An 18,002-nucleotide genomic window follows, 5' to 3' on the forward strand; every position below is an offset into this window, starting at 1 on the left:
CAGGCAAAAAATCTACAAGGTAGGTCAAGGAACCAATATGGATGAAAGATTATGTAACAACCGAAAGGAACACAAACTGCAACTACCATATATCAAATTACTTGGCCTATGATCAAACCACTCCTAACTATCAATGTTACTTAGCAAAATTCTCTCGATTGGCTGAACCAAAGACATTCAAGGAGGCTGTGAAGGATAGTAGGTGGATAGAGGCAATGAAACAAGCAGTGAAGGCATTAAAAGACAACAACACATGGAAGGTGGTAGACTTACTAGCAGGGAAGAGTGATGTTGATCAAAATGGGTATATAAAATCAAGTTCAAGGCAGATAGAGACATAGAGAGGTTCAAGTCCAGACTGGTTGCAAAAGGATACAGTCAAAGGGAAGGCTTGGACAACTATGACACCTTCTCAACAATGGAAAAAATGGTCAATGTGAGGATTGTCATTGCATTGACTGCTTCAAGAGGCTAGGGATTATATCAGATGGATGTTTATAATGATTTCCTGCAGGGAGATCTATATGAAGAAGTGCATATGGAGTTACCTGAAGGTTTTAGAAAGCCAGGAGAAAAGAAGGTATTCAAATGAGTGAAGTCACTATATGGACTCAAGCAAGCTTCAAGGCAATGGAATATTAAACTCACTGAGGCTCTATTAGGGGCTGGTTTTGTACAAAGTCATCATGACTACTCATTGTTCACACCGAGGAGTCAAGAAGGTATAGTAGTCATTCTTGTGTATATGGATGATCTCCCCATCACAGGAAGTTGTGCAAATCTGATTAAGAAAGCCAAAGACATATTGCATCAAAACTTTAAGGTGAGGATCTGGGAGAGTTGAAATATTTTATGGGAATTGAAGTCCCAAGATCTAAGAGAGGAGTACTATTGAATCGGAGGAAATATGTGCTAGAATTAATATCAGACATGGGATTAAGTGGAGCGAAACCTGCATGCACACCATTGGAAGTCAATTCAAAACTGACTTCAATAGAGTATGACAAAGCAAATGGAATCACAAGAGACATGGCTTTACAAGATGTTAGCACTTATCAGAGGCTAGTAGGAAAATTCTTCCATGTTACTATAACAAGGCATGACATTAATTATGTTGTACAAGCCTTGAGCCAGTTTATGCAAACACCAAAAAGGTCTCATTGGGATGCTGCATTGAGAGTGGTAAGATACTTGAAAAGTACACCAGGCGAGGGTGTATTACTGCAGTCTGAATATTCTAAGGAGCTCACATGCTGGTGTGACTCAGATTGGGTTGATTGTCTTAATACTAGAAGGTCTATTACTAGTTGTGCTATCAAGTTTGGCAACTTATTGATCTCTTGGAAATCAAAGAAACAACAGACTGTTTCAAGGAGTTCAGCTGAAACAGAATACAAAAGTATGACTGCAAGTATTGCAGAATTGACTTGGCTACTTGGTTTGTTCAAGGAGCTGGGTGTGGAAATAGAACGACCAGTCACAGTACTCAGTGATAGTAAATCAGCCATTCAACTAGCAGCTAATCATGTGCTTCATGAAAGAACAAAGCATATAGAAATCGACTGTCATTTCATTACGGACAAAATCAAGGAAGGGATGGCCAAGACAACACATGTCAGCATTAAGGAGCAGCAGGCAGATCTGTTAACCAAAGCTCTAGAGGTTGCTCAACATGATTATCTACTTGGCAAACTTGGAGTGTTCAATGTTTTGCACCCTCCAGCTTGAGGGGGCATGTTATGATACAAGCATGTGAGAGTCACATGGGTAGTTAATTAGTTAAGAAGGTAGTTAGTTGTTATAAGTAAGTTAATGTACTTTAGTCTTTTTAGCCCTTCTTTCTTCTTCTTCTAGTATATATCGACTGTATATGAAAGTGTAAAGCTGGGACTTGCTCATTCTCTCAATAACAGAAATATGTTCTAGAATCTTCCTCCATTAACAAGCTCAAGCAGTCCTTACAATTCGACAGTATGTATTTCATTAGTTAATCTACTCTGGTTGTTTTGATGAAACTTTAACAATTGACATCAAGGATATTTACTTACTCCAATTTAGGAGTGGCAAACGAGCAGGTCGGATATGGTTCGAGTTGAAAATGGGTAATGAAAAAATAGATCCGACCCGACCCATATTTAATACGGATAAAAAACAGGTTAACCGGCGGATAATATGAGTTACCCATATTATCCATGACTTCTTGATCACTTTTGGGAAAATTTTTTGTCTCCCTAACTTGAGTAACCCCCAATTTGAGGTTTTACAAATATAAAAGTTACACCCATTGATTACTCATTAATTATCCATTTAGATAATATGGTTCTTATCCATATTTGACCCGTTTTTAAAAAGTTCATTATTCAACCCATTTTTTAGTGGATAATATGGGTGGTTAACTGTTTTCTTTGAACCATTTTGCCACCACTACTCCAATTCAACAGATATTAAGGAAGGAACATGGCAACCAATGCTAGCAATGGGAACTGTTTTTTTTTTTTTTTTGAGAAGGAACTGATGGTCCCACGTTTAAGGTAAAATCAACTCTAAGCAATAGTCTGGCACTGTGGCACATGATACAGGCGAACGGCCGCTCATTTTCAAGAGACAAAAGAAAAAGAAAATATATATCAACTGAAAAATGGTGAGAATGAATACAAAGTATCATAAAAATTGATCAATTTACACAGAAAGAACAGAGCCAGCGAGCTCTTCAGTTCCCCAACACTAGAAAATTATACAGTAAACTGAAAGAGAAAAACAGTAATCCACGAACGGAGGGACTTGAGCTATTCTGTAGAAGGTGAAGACATCAACAGTTTAAATAGAAACCCAACCATTATCCCAATGACTCCCACAACGAGTGCAAACTTTAGAGAGAAGCCTGCATCACCTCTCCGATTTCTTCGTCTCTTAAGAACTTCCTGCAAGTTCATGAAGCAACATACATGAGAATGGTGGCCAACTACAGACCAATGGATATATGCAAGATGATAGAAATTTAACTGAAGTTTCAAAATCGAAGAATTAATCTATGGACAAATGAAGCCATCACCAATGCTTGTTGTAGATCCAGATAAACAAGAAATTTCAAAAGGTAAGATTATTATTGTTGATCTATAGCTATCTTCTTCTTGTGCTCTTTTTTATTAGGTTGATGTATAGTTTTTCTATGCAGCCAGTTGAGTTCCACGTCTAAATCTTTTTGCATAATCCCTGCCTGCTTCAAATAAAGCGAAGCTAAGTCTAAACAAGTTACTATTCCTTCCCATGTGAAACAGTATTTTCAACTCCTTGGTTTTCTCTTTTTGGTTCCCAGAACTATTATGTATTTTGGCCTTATCTAATGACTGTGTATAAGGACCCAAGATTATAATGAACTAATAGCAAGTCAAATATATCACTTCCAGTTTATCTTCTGCTCTGCTTTTTCGTGTATCAACTAGGATTAATCTGATCAGATAGTTCTGCATATGGAGCCACCTACTAATGTATTAGTATTAATTTGGACTAGCATATACCTATACATGGATGAATAATTATAACAACTAAATAAATAGGAAAATGTAAAGTACACTAACCACTTCCTGTTGCAGCTGCTGTGTTTGTCGGAAAGCTGCATCCCTTTCATCTCTGGCACGTTGCAATGCTTGACTCTATATCAAAGCGAAAGCATATAGTATGGTGTCAAACTTGGGACTAAGATAAAATTCTCTATCTCATGTATAAACTTGGCATTATGATTACAGATAAATCTTTTCTACCTACATGATGTGCAAGTCTCCATATGATTAGAAGCTAAAACCTTCCGAAGATCGCGGAATATTTGTTCCCCCAGAACATCCATTAGGGAGCTTTACACATGTCAGTAACAAAAGCTAAATGGGAAGTACTTCATCGACAAATTGACCAAATTCAACATCTAACTTTACGGTTCTCTTTTTCAAACTGGAGAAGTAGAACTTTCTATTTTGAAACGCTTCATCTGGCATTAACTGGGGATACAAAGCAACATGGTTCTGAAAAGTACTCCAAAATGGAATATGGCCCATGATTTGACCAGGTTCTATGGGGATAGGTGAAAAGATTAAAGCAGGTCATGTTGAATTTCAAGTGACTGATGGGTGAGAAAAGCAGGTTACATTGAATTTCAAGTGACTGACGGGTCTAGACAACTTGCCCAAAAAGAAATCCTGTTTGAAAATAATAATAGCAATTGCTCCTTTTTTGGGGGATTTGTCCATCATGGAAATCTCCATATAGGGTCACGCGATAAGGATATTCCATTCTAAATTAATTCTCCTCAAGTAGTTCCTATGGAGCAGGGAGAACGAGTATCTCCACCACCAAGGGAAAAAGTGCTCGCAATCACGTTTTGACAGAGACCAATAACAAAACCCTCCAGAAAATGATCATCAATGTTTCTTTTAAATGTTTTTGGTTGAGGCGGGGGTTCGAATCTTAACCTGGTAGAGTGTTTCCTTATCCAAAAACTATAAATCATCACTGTTTTTTGTTATCCTTGACATCCTAATAATCAAGTAAACCTTTTTGATGAAGAATAATCAAGTAAACTTTATACCACCCTATTTGCTTTATCAGGTCCCATGAACTCCTTTGATTCCCATTCTTCTCAAGGGAGGGAAATAGCCAGTGACATAAACGGCTATTTATAAAATAAAAGTAGTAGTATCTTCTATTTCTTAATGGTTAAACATTTCTTCTTATGATTTGTTATGAGCCAAGAAGACGATCGGGGGAGATGAGATGGGTACATATCTGCTCTTCGACAACCATTTTATTCTCAAAAAGCAGAAGAATAATCATAGTCTGTCCTCTCTTCAATTCTTTCCTTTTTTTTTTTTTTTGCCATTCACCTTTTTCATTCAGAAAATATCTTTTACCTCCTGTCACAAACTAAAGCAACAACCTAGAGCACCTAATCACCCTCACCCCGCCCCCAAACCAAAAAAAATAAATAAAAACAGCCAGACATTCAAAATGAGCATCCACCGAAAAGTAGAAAGAGTACTGGCTTTATAAAATCTAGCAACACGTGGCTCTCACATATAGGAAAGGGAAAAGGGAAAAAATAAGATGACAAGTTATATATGACAAAAACTTGCTCGAGATCTCCAGATGTTTTTAAAGAAACTTTACGTCACCAGTCATTATATCCTAAGAAATCAAGCAGCATGACTTTTGGAAGAAAAAAATAAGGACATGAAAAATGAACTAGACTATGACTTGAATTTAGAACTTACAGAGTTGACATCAGAACTTTGTTTAAACGCATCTTCAGATTGTCCAGGAGATGAGTGAGGAGAGATGTAAACAACCCTAAGCTTGCACTCTTCTACAGTTCTTCCACTATCCTTATTAAACTGGATTCAGAAATGTCCATCAATAGCATAAAGTGAAAATAAAGGATAACAAGCATTCTCTCTTTAAGCATAATACAGAAAGCCATCCAAATTCTTACAGTATCGGGAGAAAGTTCGTCAGAATCATTATTCACAATGGTGCTCTGTAGGAGGAACTTGTCCTTGCATTGCATATCCGGAGGGTACTCTTTTTGAGCTTGAAGGGTGACTAGAGACATTACAAAGTTAAGAACAATATAGGAAAGCCAACCATTAAAAGGATGTCAATTCATTTTTCTTCATAAATGAAACCATAAAAGGATGTCAGTGTCAGGATGGACAACTGAGATGTTACAAGATGAAAATCGTGAGTGCAAATAGGTGCACCAAATGGATATCCAACTGCATAGGCATACTCTTAGTAAATAAAGACATCACATTAGATTTCTACGTTACAGATGATAAATGGCCAAATTGTAGAAACATTTGTTAAAGAATACCTGTTCTAAGATTTTTTTTATTATATGATTAGTATAATACCCCTGTTCCTAGACTCTCATCATATAAGAAGGATGTAATAATCATCGCAAACAAAGGGTTAGTATCTGCCATGACAAACAATTAACAGAAAAGAAGATTGGGCTATGCCGAAACAAATCACTATAAGCCATTAAAGTAATTCCTAGTCAGAATTTTGAAAGATAAATTTATCCTACCTAAGTTTATCCAAACAGCAAAGGAGTAAGCTAATCCAAGCCAATATTTGAACAATTTGTGCGTACATTTGCTATATACCAAGATATCAACAACTGCTCTTTATTATATTTTCTGGCAAATGGTGGTACCAGTGTAAATAAACTTTTATGCAGTACTATGTTTGCCTAAATATTCTGCTAAAACATTCAAAGCTAACTGTGGTATAACAGATTAAAGTGCTTCTAATAGAACTTCAGGATTCGGAGTGGCACCTCGTATAAAACATGAATCCCAGGGATGTATGACACCTGTGTTTGGCCGAACAAAGTACTTTTTAGGAGAAGTAGTTTTCACCTAACAAAGAAAATGATACAGGATATACCTAGATATGAGTTGTAATAGTCATTAAAGAAGTGATGACTGAATTGTGAGATTTTGTCAAATTGAGCTAAAGCATACCTTGAAAGCAACACAATGCTCTGTGCTGTTTGTAACTTTAAGATCACAGTAGCTTTGTTTCTCCAGCTCAACTAACACAGAAAAGCCAAGCAGTAATTAGGTAATGTATGAAAGTGTATGCCATGCGAAGAACCAACAAAAGGCTCAAACAAGGAAGAAAAGAAACAACTTCTTAGTGCAGCCCAAAGAACTTACTGATAAAAAAAAATAAAAAAATGAACGTGTAACGTACAAAGATCCTGATCCTGTTGCTGATCAAAATGTGCTACTGTTGAATATGCTCCTTTGCATAAGAAAGTTATTTTTTTAATTGCAAATGAACATTATTGGAGCAACCTTTTCTTCTCTTTTTGAATCATTATTGGAGGAGCTAGCCGTTGGCCACATTTGTTGCGTGTGGTATCTTGTGTCAATAATTTAAAAAACTGTATCCAAAATAGTAAATTTTGATATAAAAAATTTACAGTATCCCGGAAAAAGCCTCTCTATCCCTCCGGGGTAGGAGTAAAGTCTGCGTACACTCTACCCTCCCCAAGGTTTGCGTACACTCTATCCTCCCCAGACCCCACTGGTGCGATTCTACTGGGTTGTTGTTGTTGTATATTCTTAAAACATTTGTTTGAGGTACAAAACCAAATAAAGTATAAAAAAGTTATTGTTTGTCATTTGTAGATAGAATATCTCATGAATATCAATACTATTTTAGTGACCTAGTACTTGAATTCAAAATGATTAATATTGTCTGAACCTATAAAGATCAAAAAATAAATTAAGCTAATTAAATAAAATAAGAATATTGTTCATTATTGTATTGTTTTTAATTTATGAGGTACAAACTTGTTATCTGGTCATATCATGATACTCCTCTATAGATGATGCCTGTTATGTATATTCCTTTCTACTGTATCAGTTTCTCTATCTTGACCAAAATTATTGTTGTTGTTGCTGATATCACTCTTGATAGTGCCATAGTGGATTACACTTGCTCATGTAATAAAACACTTTGCCACAGATACATTCTAACAATATGAGGGCCTATGCTCATGTAATAAAACACTTTGCCACAGATACATTCTAACAATATGAGGGCCTATGCTTATTGTCATTGCAAAATTAAAACATACTGAAAATTCTTTCGGACATTTAAAAGAATAGCCCTTCATGTTTTTGGGACTGAGTTCTATATGTTTACACATGCTCATGTAACAAAACACTTTGCCACAGATACAATCCAACAATATGAGGGCCTATGTTTGCTCTGCATCATCGTCCCTGAGTTCTATATTTTAAGCTCTTTAATTTTTACATTTCTAATTTTGTCCTTAATAACTACTCATTCCTTTAACTACTCTTATAGGAATGACATGGCATTGAAAATCACAAAACTTTGGAGGCTATTTTGGGATGTTATATACATCTAGCTTATGTGCCAAAGTCTTTCTTTTCATTACTTAAACTTTGTCCCCAATTAAACACCATCATACAAAAATGAAATTGAGGGAGTAATAGGTGTATGCCAATTGCCAACATATCTAATTTGTGCTGCAAATGCCAATGAGGTGGGAAAAGGAAGAGACTTCCTGTGGGACGATAAAGCTCAGAAGAGGAAGCAGCATCTAGTTAAATGGTCTGAAATGATAGCTCCAAAAAGACATGGAGGAATAGGGGTAATGAACTTGAAAGTACCAAAAAGAAGTCTCCTTATCACGTGATTTTGGATACTCCACATAGAACAAGAATTACAATAGAAAATGTCGAAAGGAAAAAGTCATATAGATAATCCAAAAAACCGGGAAATACTCCTATGAGTGGCATTGTGGAGGCAAATAAATTGTTACTTGAGAGAATTCATTAATTTAGAAAGCTTAAGGAGGTCAATGAAGCAAAATGATGCTGCAATTAGATCTGTGGGTGGAAAAGTGCACCTGAAGCAACAATTCCAGACTTATATATCTTAGCATCAGTGCATCACAGATTGTTGTCACTTTGCAGATATCAGAGATGAAAATGGGTGACAAATTAATTTCACAAGAGATCTACAGGATTTGGAGATTGAAAGAGCATTGCTACTTCTTCTAAAGCTGGAAGAACAGAAGTCACATCTTTTGACGGGAACATCTCACACTGGAAAGCAAGGAAGAATAGGAAGTCTTATGACCTGTTGATCAATGCAGGTGAGTAACACAGTGGCCTTGTGAAGTCATTAGGAAGTCAAAAGAGCTCCGCTAAAGCAGCCTGCTTTGGAAAGTTAGCTATAAAAAAGGCATGACAGAGGAGGTTGCTTCCACATAACTATGATATTACATATGTGAATGTGCTCCAGAGTCCTCCAATCACTTTTTTATAACTGCAGCAAGACATGGTATGTCTGGCGTTTATTCCTTGATCTTTATGCAGCGTGCTATGCCTAAGATACTAAAGGAGAACTTCCAAAGCTGATAGGGGTAGAAAGTAAAGAAGCAACTCAGAACACTGTGGAGAATAGTTCCTTTGTGCATTTCTGAACTGTAAATATTTTGGAGCACCCACTTAGTACTATGATTAATAAAATCATCTTTCTTATCGAAAAATATAGAGAGCGGATTCATTGAGCTAATCTAACTTACTGAGTTACTTGGTCCTGAAAATAAGCCAACAGCTCTGGAATTTTATACTTTACAAGTCCATTTCTACTAGCGCCAAGATTTTGGCGTCCATGTTTGACACATAACACAGCAGAAGAAATTATGTCTGCATATAAGGTTTAACTCAATTATACTGATTAATATCTCACACTTACTCACCCTAATATATTGGATGAACAATCACTCTTTTGGCTCCGTCAAGTTCACAGTTGAGCGAGCTAATATTTTGCACAAATAAATCGAGAAGAAAACATCAACAAAAAAAACCCATAAATCCTCACATGAAATCCTTTTAAATCTCTTTCACCACTGCAACTTTACCCATATGACTACTCTCTTGCACCCTCTTCCTGCCGCCCCGCCACCCCTCCCCCAACCACGAGATTAGCTTAAAAATAGATCTGATCAGCAATCAGATCATAGTGTGAGCAGCTCATTTTTTGTTTCCTCTGAACGATTTCACCACAAAGCTCATAATTTTGTGATAAAAATCACATACATTAGTCTGTAAGTGCTAATAAAACATAAATTTGACAACTTTTTCACCCACTGCATATTGCCCTCAAATTTCTCCCTCTTCTTTTAATTCTCTCTCACATTTATCCCCAACGTCTAGATACAACATATTCTACAGGCCGTTCTATTTTCGTCTTTGGTGCATTCAATTGCAATTAACCAAATCAAAATAATAACTTTCCCCATCACAAGACATAAAATTAAAACAAAAGCGTAATTAACCAAAAATCCGGAAACAAAAATCTCTGAGAGAGAGAGAGAGAGAGAGAGAGAGAGCTTACATTGGAATCTGAGCTCCTCAGGACTAACAGATATCAACTGGTTGGTAGTACCAGTCATGGTTACGAACCTCAAGCTGATCAGCCCCCTATCAAAACGAACCTAAAAAATACAAAACAAAAACATACACATACACAAACCCTAGGTTACCAAAATGCATCCAATAACAAAACAGATAAATGCATCAAATGCAAATATAGATAGAAAAAAAAAACAGTTTTTCCTAAAATTAAAAAAAAAAAGAACTGATGATCATAGAAATGCCGTTGAAAATAAAAAGGAGAAGAAGGAATTTTACCTGAAAGATCTGTGTAGCTTTTGAGAGAAGAAGAAAGAGAAAGAGGGGGAAAAGTGAATAGTTATGTTATGAAGGTTTCTTATACAGGTATGTGCGGGTGGTATGGGTGTGGGGGTAATGGGGGTGGGGGGTATCAATCAGCAATAATGAGGTGAGGGGAAAGAGAGGAAAGGGAGGGAGAGGAGGTGGTGGAAATGATGGCGTGACACATGGCGAATGTGTGCGGACAGTGACGTCCGATTCAAAAGCGAATGTTCGGACTGGTTGCTCCTTCTATTTTGTGGGGTCCACTTCAGTTTGATTATTCATCGGATAAATACGGGATAATTCTTCGATTAAATAGCTTAATTATAGCTAAAATTTACTCGAGTCATATCAATAAATGTAATTATTATATATATATATATATATATATTTGTCCTCAACTTGTTCACTTAATTACAGGGACGTCTGGCGGGAGGTATTAGAAAAAATAATGTAAGTATTAGCTCTATGCATTACTAATACCTTGTTTGATACATTTTTTTAACATATGTATAACTAATGGTATTATCCTATGCATTAGTAATGCATAGAAAACCATGACATTAGTAATATCAAGGCTATTAATGCATGCATTAGTATGTTTAAAGATAAAATTGTCCTTAAAGTCCTTTAAAGTTAGAGAATATGGAGGGCATTTTTATAAACAACTATTTTTCTTAAAAATTATGCAATGCATTATAATTTTAATACAACACACCAAACAGTAGATAAGAAATAATATATGCACAACTAATGCTTGCATTACTAACACATGCATTACTAATCCATGCATACTAATACATCTTATTCCGCATTATTCTTATACATCCTACCAAACCACCCTTTAGTAGTTTAATATAATGGTTACATTTCCTGGCCGAGTCATATTAATAAATACATTACCTGTGATTTTTTTCAATCAGCTATAGTTAATTAATATTATATAATCTTAATTTATTTAAATATTATAAGTCTATATAATTTGATGTAAGAATCAAGTCGACTAAGTTTATTTTTGATCAGATCGTTTTATCTCTTCACAATATCATCTGTATATTTGAATTATAGTTTGTTTGGCCAAAAGTTTTTTTTTCTTTAAAAAATTAAAGTATTTGGCCAAACTTTTGAAAGAAAAAAAAGTGTTTTTGAAGATAAGCAAAAGCAGTTTTGGAGAAGCGGAAAAAAGTAACTTCTCTCCAAAAGCAATTTTTTGAAAAACACTTTTGAGCAAAAAAATATACGAAGCAGTTTTTAAAAGTTTGGTCAAACACTAATTGCTGCTCAAAAGTGTTTTTTAAATTAATTAGTCAAACACAAACCATTTCTCACCAAAAGTACTTTTGGAAAAAACACTTTGAGAAAAAATACTTCTCAGAATAAGCTAATTTTACAGTTTGGCCAAACATGCTATTAGTTAGACTAATAAATTTTAGATATTGAATACTTACAAACAAAAATACACTAAAATTATGTGTCCTTACTTAAATTATTTGGTTTATACCAGGCATCAGCATATTCGTGTTCGTTCATTTTGTTTTTTGTTGTCTTCGACGTGTTAGCGTAATTTCTTAATTTCGACGTTTTCCATTTTGTTTCTGACTCGTTCAGTATTATTTTATGCCGTTTAATACATCTGTAGCTGCTTGTTATTCCATATTTGAGTCCGAATTAAAATATTGATCTGTCGGATATGTTTGAATCAAACATACCCGAATTTATCAGCTTTTCTTTTTTTTAAAAATCAATTTTGGCATTGGTAATCATCTTTAATTTGTTTAATATAATTAGGAGGAGCATCTACTCAAGTTTTCTTATCGCTCTCTTTAACATATTACCTACTGTGGAGTGATTCTGTAAATCTCAAAAAGAATTGTTAAAATGTGTAAACAACTGATAGTATATCACCAGACAGTTATTTACACTTCAATCCAGCTCATTTATATTATTTGGATATGCCCACTATTAAATTAGTTTTGCCCGTAACTTTTGCCATTTTTGTCACCAAAAGGGTCGACATTAGTACATAGAGGATATGAAGAAACACAAGATTTTATCTAAATGCCCATGAAAATCAAGAAGGCCAATTTTCAGAGGACTGTCTAGTTTTTGGAATTTCAGAATTGACATCCCAGCTCGATGGCAAGGTCTAATTCACTGTCTATCTGTCTCAATTAATTATATACTATGATCTAACGCGTACAATGAATTGCTATACTACATTTAACTTTAATGTGAATATTGACGCTTAAGGCTGCATACCCCTTCCACAGACCCCGCGCATAACGGGAGTCTAGTTTTGTGAATATTAACACTTGATCTTAATTATAGTGCTTATATATGTAGGAGTCAATTAGAATACACACGGTTTGAAGCCAAAACGAAATTTTTTTGTCCAGAAGGGCGCAAGGCACCAACTAAAACGCCAAAGGCAGCAAAGCACAAAGTGTAGGAAATTTGGGGGTCAAGGTTGGCGCTTGGCGCCCCCCGAAACGGCAAAGGCAGCAACACGAATTCTTCAGCGCCACAGCTATAGAAAACGGCAAACAATATCATCATCAAAGAAAAGAAAATTTAACTCTCCAACTAGTAATTGCATCATTCATATTGAAAAGGAGTATGTCGAAAAAGTTTCAATAGATTGGAGAAAAACTAAGCAAAAATGAAACAACCTATTTACGAATGTTTGATGTAAATTACACTTACGTAGACTTCCAATAAAGAAAAGGAACAAAATTATGAAGGAAAAGGACAGTAGAAAGAGGCCAAACTAAAGGATTCTCATTTGAAAGTAGAGAGCCGAGGGAGTTTGTCACGCAAATAGTACAATCTTGCCCGCCTGACTTTCCGGTGCTTAACTACTTTGAGTTCCTTGATATTTGGTGAATACCTGTTGTCATGAAAAGTAAAAAGGAGAATGATAATAATAAGTTCCTATTTTCTTGACTATGTAAGCATAACTAAAGTTATGCTGTGACACTAATACCCCACAAGGGGGCAGAATGGAGACGTGGATCAAGAATACAAGAACACAAGTTGACCCCCATCCATAATTAGCAGGTCAATTTCAGCATCTAATTTGCCATCTACACGTGGAGCACATATTACTTATTTACTTATATATGCACATTTTGACAGAAGAAGCTTGTTATTTTCATCCGATATTCTGATGGAAGAAACTTACATAAAACTATGGGACACCTCAAAAAAGTACATTAAGATTATATTTCTAGATGATACTCCAGATTCAAGTAATGTCTCCAAGATTTTAAAGGAGACAAAAAAGAAGATATCCAACATGAGCAGATCTACCCTACGACATACGGAGGTTCACGTGAATGCATGCTATTGCCTAGACAGTGTATATGTGTTAAAAAGTCTACTAAATATCTATAGATATTTGACTGTGCACTAAGTTACTACTGTAACTACAAGCGAATAAACTTCAAATCCGGAATCCACCTCTGATATCCAAAACAAAAGCAACTCACCAGGCAAGACAATAATCAGGTTGTTTACAAGGCTGTGTACTGTTCTAGAGATCCATTTAAATTTTTAAGGTAAATCACATGTGTAATCCCTAAACTTTTAACAAGATGGGGCTTTGTTCCCTAAAAACCTGTATGTCTGTATCAGTAAATTAAACGGTCCTCCCACTACTTTTCCAATTTCTTACTTGGACAATGGTAGCAGCCATGATCAATATTACCCAAGGGAAAAATGAAAACCAAAATAGGTCTTTCTTGTCATGGGAAAGTGTTTTAAACTACTATCATCAGATGGGAAACAAGAATAATCAATAGAAGTATAAAGACCAAATTCTTCCCATATTTCACCCAAAGGTGTAACGCCATTCATCAATTTTACTCCATCACATCAGCAGTAACTTGCACATCTGGCTAACGAAGAGAAAGGAAGAGAGATCCAAAACGACAAATCAGCCAAAGTCCCCTAAAGTGACCACAAATCACTCAAATATCTCTACAATTATTATTGTTAAGACTCTCTACAATTATTTCCGTGCTATTTGTTACTTTTGCTCCCACTGCCTAAAAGGAAAACTAACAAAAACTGATATTTTTCCTTCACCATGTCCTTTGTCATTGCTAAAGGAGAAGGAAGTAGGCTACATAGCAACCAAGCGGTGGTCACAGAAATTTGTTGGTTCAGCTAATCAGTCAAATCCTGTTCAGGTATTACTTAAATAGATTTAAGATCACTTTAACATCTGATTTTCAAGCCCAAGGAAATGTATCAATCATGAGTGATGTTCTTTCACATCTTATAGAGCCCCTCTTTTATACGATGATAGTGAGCTGAAATTGTAAGGAATGAAACGTTTAACAGCATGAAGTTGTCCAAGTAAGAAGAAAGAACCACTGATTGAATAGGCCAACAGATTCAAATAGCTGTCTGTGACTTTAACGCTAATGTTGCTAAGTTTCAAGCACAATATCCAAAAACTAGCAGACAGTTCAAAATCTTTTTGCTGGTTGACTATGAGAAATTGCGAATGTCACTTTGATCTGCAAGAATATCCTATCTGAATAGTGACATATCATATAACTTACTTCATTTTCACTTGAAACATTACTAATACAGATTTAAACTCAAAGCGACAGCAAACAACGTACTATACAAGTATACACGACAGAAATCATAAAACAAATTTGCAAAGTCACCACATTAAAGCACAGAAAGTAAGACTTACACTGGGAACACTATTTCAACTCCAATGCCAGCAATGATCCTCCGAATGCGAATTGTAGTGTGAATACCAGCATTTTGTTTTGAAATGACTATACCTTTATAAATAGACAACCTCCTCCTATTCTCTGGGACTTCCTACAAGTTCATACACATCCTTCCAATTAAACTTTTGAGGGTAACTCTACCTCAAACCTTTTTTATTTTCAGAAAAAAAACACGATCGACATACAGATACTTACCAATTTGATCTCAACAACATCACCAGTCCTAATGTCTGGTATAGGCCTTACAGCATCTGACGCCTCAATTGCTTGCTTATTCAATATCTACTCCAACAATAATGCAACATTCATCAAATTAGCTTAATATTAAGTTTCCCAAACCTCAGTATATACATTTTCACGCCAAACTCAAAAACTTTACACAATCCAGACAAGAGCCAATTAACCAATTAGAAAAATAAAAGGGTAGTGCTTAAGAAATACCCCCATTATATCTCCAAGCTTAGCTCTCGGCTTAAATGGTGGCCTTTCCTCAGTTGCAACTGCTGTTTCTGCTGTGGCAGCTTCCTCAGTCTCAGCAGCTTCTGGTTCCCCTTGAGAATCAGCTTCAGCTTCAGCTCTAACAACAAAAGAACGACTTTCCCACTTTGAACTTAACCCCATTGAATTGTGTGAAAACAATGACAAATTCAACTGAGAGGGTCTACGAGAAACACAGGCTGAAAAAGCTAGCTTCTTTGGTGTACATGTTGTGAGATTTCTTGGAACTACAAATAATGCCTGTAAAATTCAATAAAATCATAAATTTTTAACACGAAAATGCAAAAATCTTGGTAATAAGGAAAATAAAGAAGGGTTGCAGACCTGAGGGAGAACAACGGAACCCATTTTCTGGTATGAGAAGTGAGGTAATTTAGGGTTCTTTCTGTTAATGTTAAGAAATGAAGGAGGTAGAATTCATGGAAATGGAGGAGAAAGATGTGTTACGGTAGTGAATGGTGAAAAGGGGAAGGAAGAACGCCTTATCCTATTAACGATGTTATCTGCAGAAATCTCTGTCTTTGCGTTTTGCTTATCTGGGTCTTCGGATATTTCCTCTAAGCCTAGTAAAAATGACACCAGGTAGCCACTTTAAAGGCTTCTATTTAGAAATTAACCCATACATTCTGAATTTCAGTTTTTTAGTTTAATTTTTTGGGACATAAATATCCTAAATTATAATGAAATTAAGATTTTTAATTTAAAATTTTAGAAAAAAATAAATACTAGCTAATCTCTAAATAGCAATCCTGAGTAGGGTCGTGCATAATTTGGTAAATACAGAATTACCGTACCGAAACCGAAAATTTCAGTATTTGATATTCGATATGGTATTTGGCTTATTTTTAAAAAAATATTGGTATTGGTATGATATTTGGTATTTTAAAATGAAATACCGATATACCAATATCGTATCGAAATATATATTATATCACACAATACACATATTTTTAATTATATCAAAAATATAAAAAATCTTAAATTTTACTTTTCTTTATTCTCTAAATTCATCAATTAATTCTAAGCAAGTAACAAGACATTTTTAATGATCAAATTTATTCTTTTATGTACAATTTTCTCTTTCTGTGTTGATATTTGCTAGTCTTGGACAAATTTTTTGTCAACAAATATTTTTAGTTTTGTACTTTAGAGTACTTTAATTAAGAATATTACAGTCTATGACTCTATGCACTAGTTAGCATTCAAACCGAATAAATCAAAATTGAAAGGAGAAAAATCGAACCATACCGAATTTAATTAGGAACGTATTGATATAGCATTTTAAGAAACTGAATACCGAAAATACTGAATCAAAATATTTATATATCGTACCGTACCGACCGACGAACACCCCTAATCTTGAGAATAGTTGTTTTTGCACTCTTAAGGCTTTGGGGCAAGTGCACAGATAGTCATTCCCAGAAATATTATTTAGGGATTATCCAGTATTTTAAACTAAAAATCTTAATTTCGGGACAATTCAAGATATTTTTGTCCTGAAAATTTGAACTTAAAAATAAAAATTCAGGACACACCGATTAATTCTTAAATACAAGGGGTTTTGGCATGGTATAACAATATACCCATATAATTGGCAGAATATAGCCTTAGTTATAGGCATTGGCGTCAATAGCCAATAAATGTATATCACAATAATAATATATATATCACAACTTTTTTTTTCCTTCTTTGTCTATATCAACATGTATATTAAAATTTTATTTTCATTCTTTGTATATAAATAATATTATTTTTTGTATATCCATAATATAAAATTATATATATTTATTGTTGTCTTTATATCAATGTATATCACAATAAAAATATTGTATTATTTGTATATCACAGTGTATAGCACATCGGACATGTGTATACCAAAATAGATATCATAAATTTATTTTTCTTCTTTGTGTATATCAAGAATTAATTTTCTTTGTATATCAAAATATTATTTACTCCCACAATTATATTTATTATTTTTATATTTTAGAACTTGCTTAAACATGCTATATCAAAAATTTATTTTCCCTTTTTGATCAATAATTAATAATTATATTATTTGTATATCACAATGTATAACATAATAATAATAATAATGTGTATATCAAAAAAGTTTATTAAAATTTTATTTTCGTTCTTTGTATAACACATTTTAGACTGAAAACTCAAGTTCATGACGGCTCCACATGTATATCCCCTATTGTAACCCGTGTATATCTCTATGTACATCAGTAATATCTCATGTATTTTATCTGTATCTGTGTATATCCATAAAAATTTATTTTATATATACGATATACAATGTGATATACACGGGCGTCCATAAATAAATTGTGTTGTATACACGATATACAAAGTGATATACACGGACGTACTTAAAAACTTGTGTGTGATTCTCTTAAGTTTGAGAAGGATCCGAAAATTCCTCAAAAACCTAAGAATCTCGTAGCATTCATATCTTGTAGGTTGCTCTTCTTCGATTGGGGTGAAAATTAAC

The 18,002-nt window shown here is 34.6% G+C and overlaps 2 protein-coding genes across 2 annotated transcripts; both read right to left on the minus strand.

The window, feature by feature from the left end:
• Positions 1 to 2,594: 2,594 nt before the first annotated feature.
• Positions 2,595 to 10,446, minus strand: LOC104229974 (vesicle-associated protein 2-1-like). The gene is made up of 8 exons (XM_009782707.2): positions 10,233 to 10,446; positions 9,937 to 10,036; positions 6,516 to 6,586; positions 6,329 to 6,410; positions 5,480 to 5,589; positions 5,262 to 5,381; positions 3,579 to 3,653; positions 2,595 to 2,921 (listed from the first exon to the last, which is right to left on the minus strand). The coding sequence occupies exons 2-8, from the start codon at positions 9,992 to 9,994 to the stop codon at positions 2,787 to 2,789; spliced, it is 651 nt and encodes a 216-aa protein (XP_009781009.1). The 5' UTR covers positions 9,995 to 10,036; positions 10,233 to 10,446; the 3' UTR covers positions 2,595 to 2,786.
• A 2,380-nt stretch (positions 10,447 to 12,826) lies between these two features.
• On the minus strand, positions 12,827 to 16,070 carry LOC104229964 (large ribosomal subunit protein bL19c-like). The gene is made up of 5 exons (XM_009782699.2): positions 15,830 to 16,070; positions 15,449 to 15,745; positions 15,203 to 15,289; positions 14,965 to 15,098; positions 12,827 to 13,143 (listed from the first exon to the last, which is right to left on the minus strand). Exons 1-5 carry the CDS (start codon positions 15,851 to 15,853, stop codon positions 13,035 to 13,037), a joined length of 651 nt encoding a protein of 216 aa, XP_009781001.1. The 5' UTR covers positions 15,854 to 16,070; the 3' UTR covers positions 12,827 to 13,034.
• Between the last annotated feature and the right edge of the window lie 1,932 nt (positions 16,071 to 18,002).

Source organism: Nicotiana sylvestris, chromosome 8 (genome assembly GCF_000393655.2).
Source record: "Nicotiana sylvestris chromosome 8, ASM39365v2, whole genome shotgun sequence".
Taxonomy (NCBI): domain Eukaryota; kingdom Viridiplantae; phylum Streptophyta; class Magnoliopsida; order Solanales; family Solanaceae; genus Nicotiana; species Nicotiana sylvestris.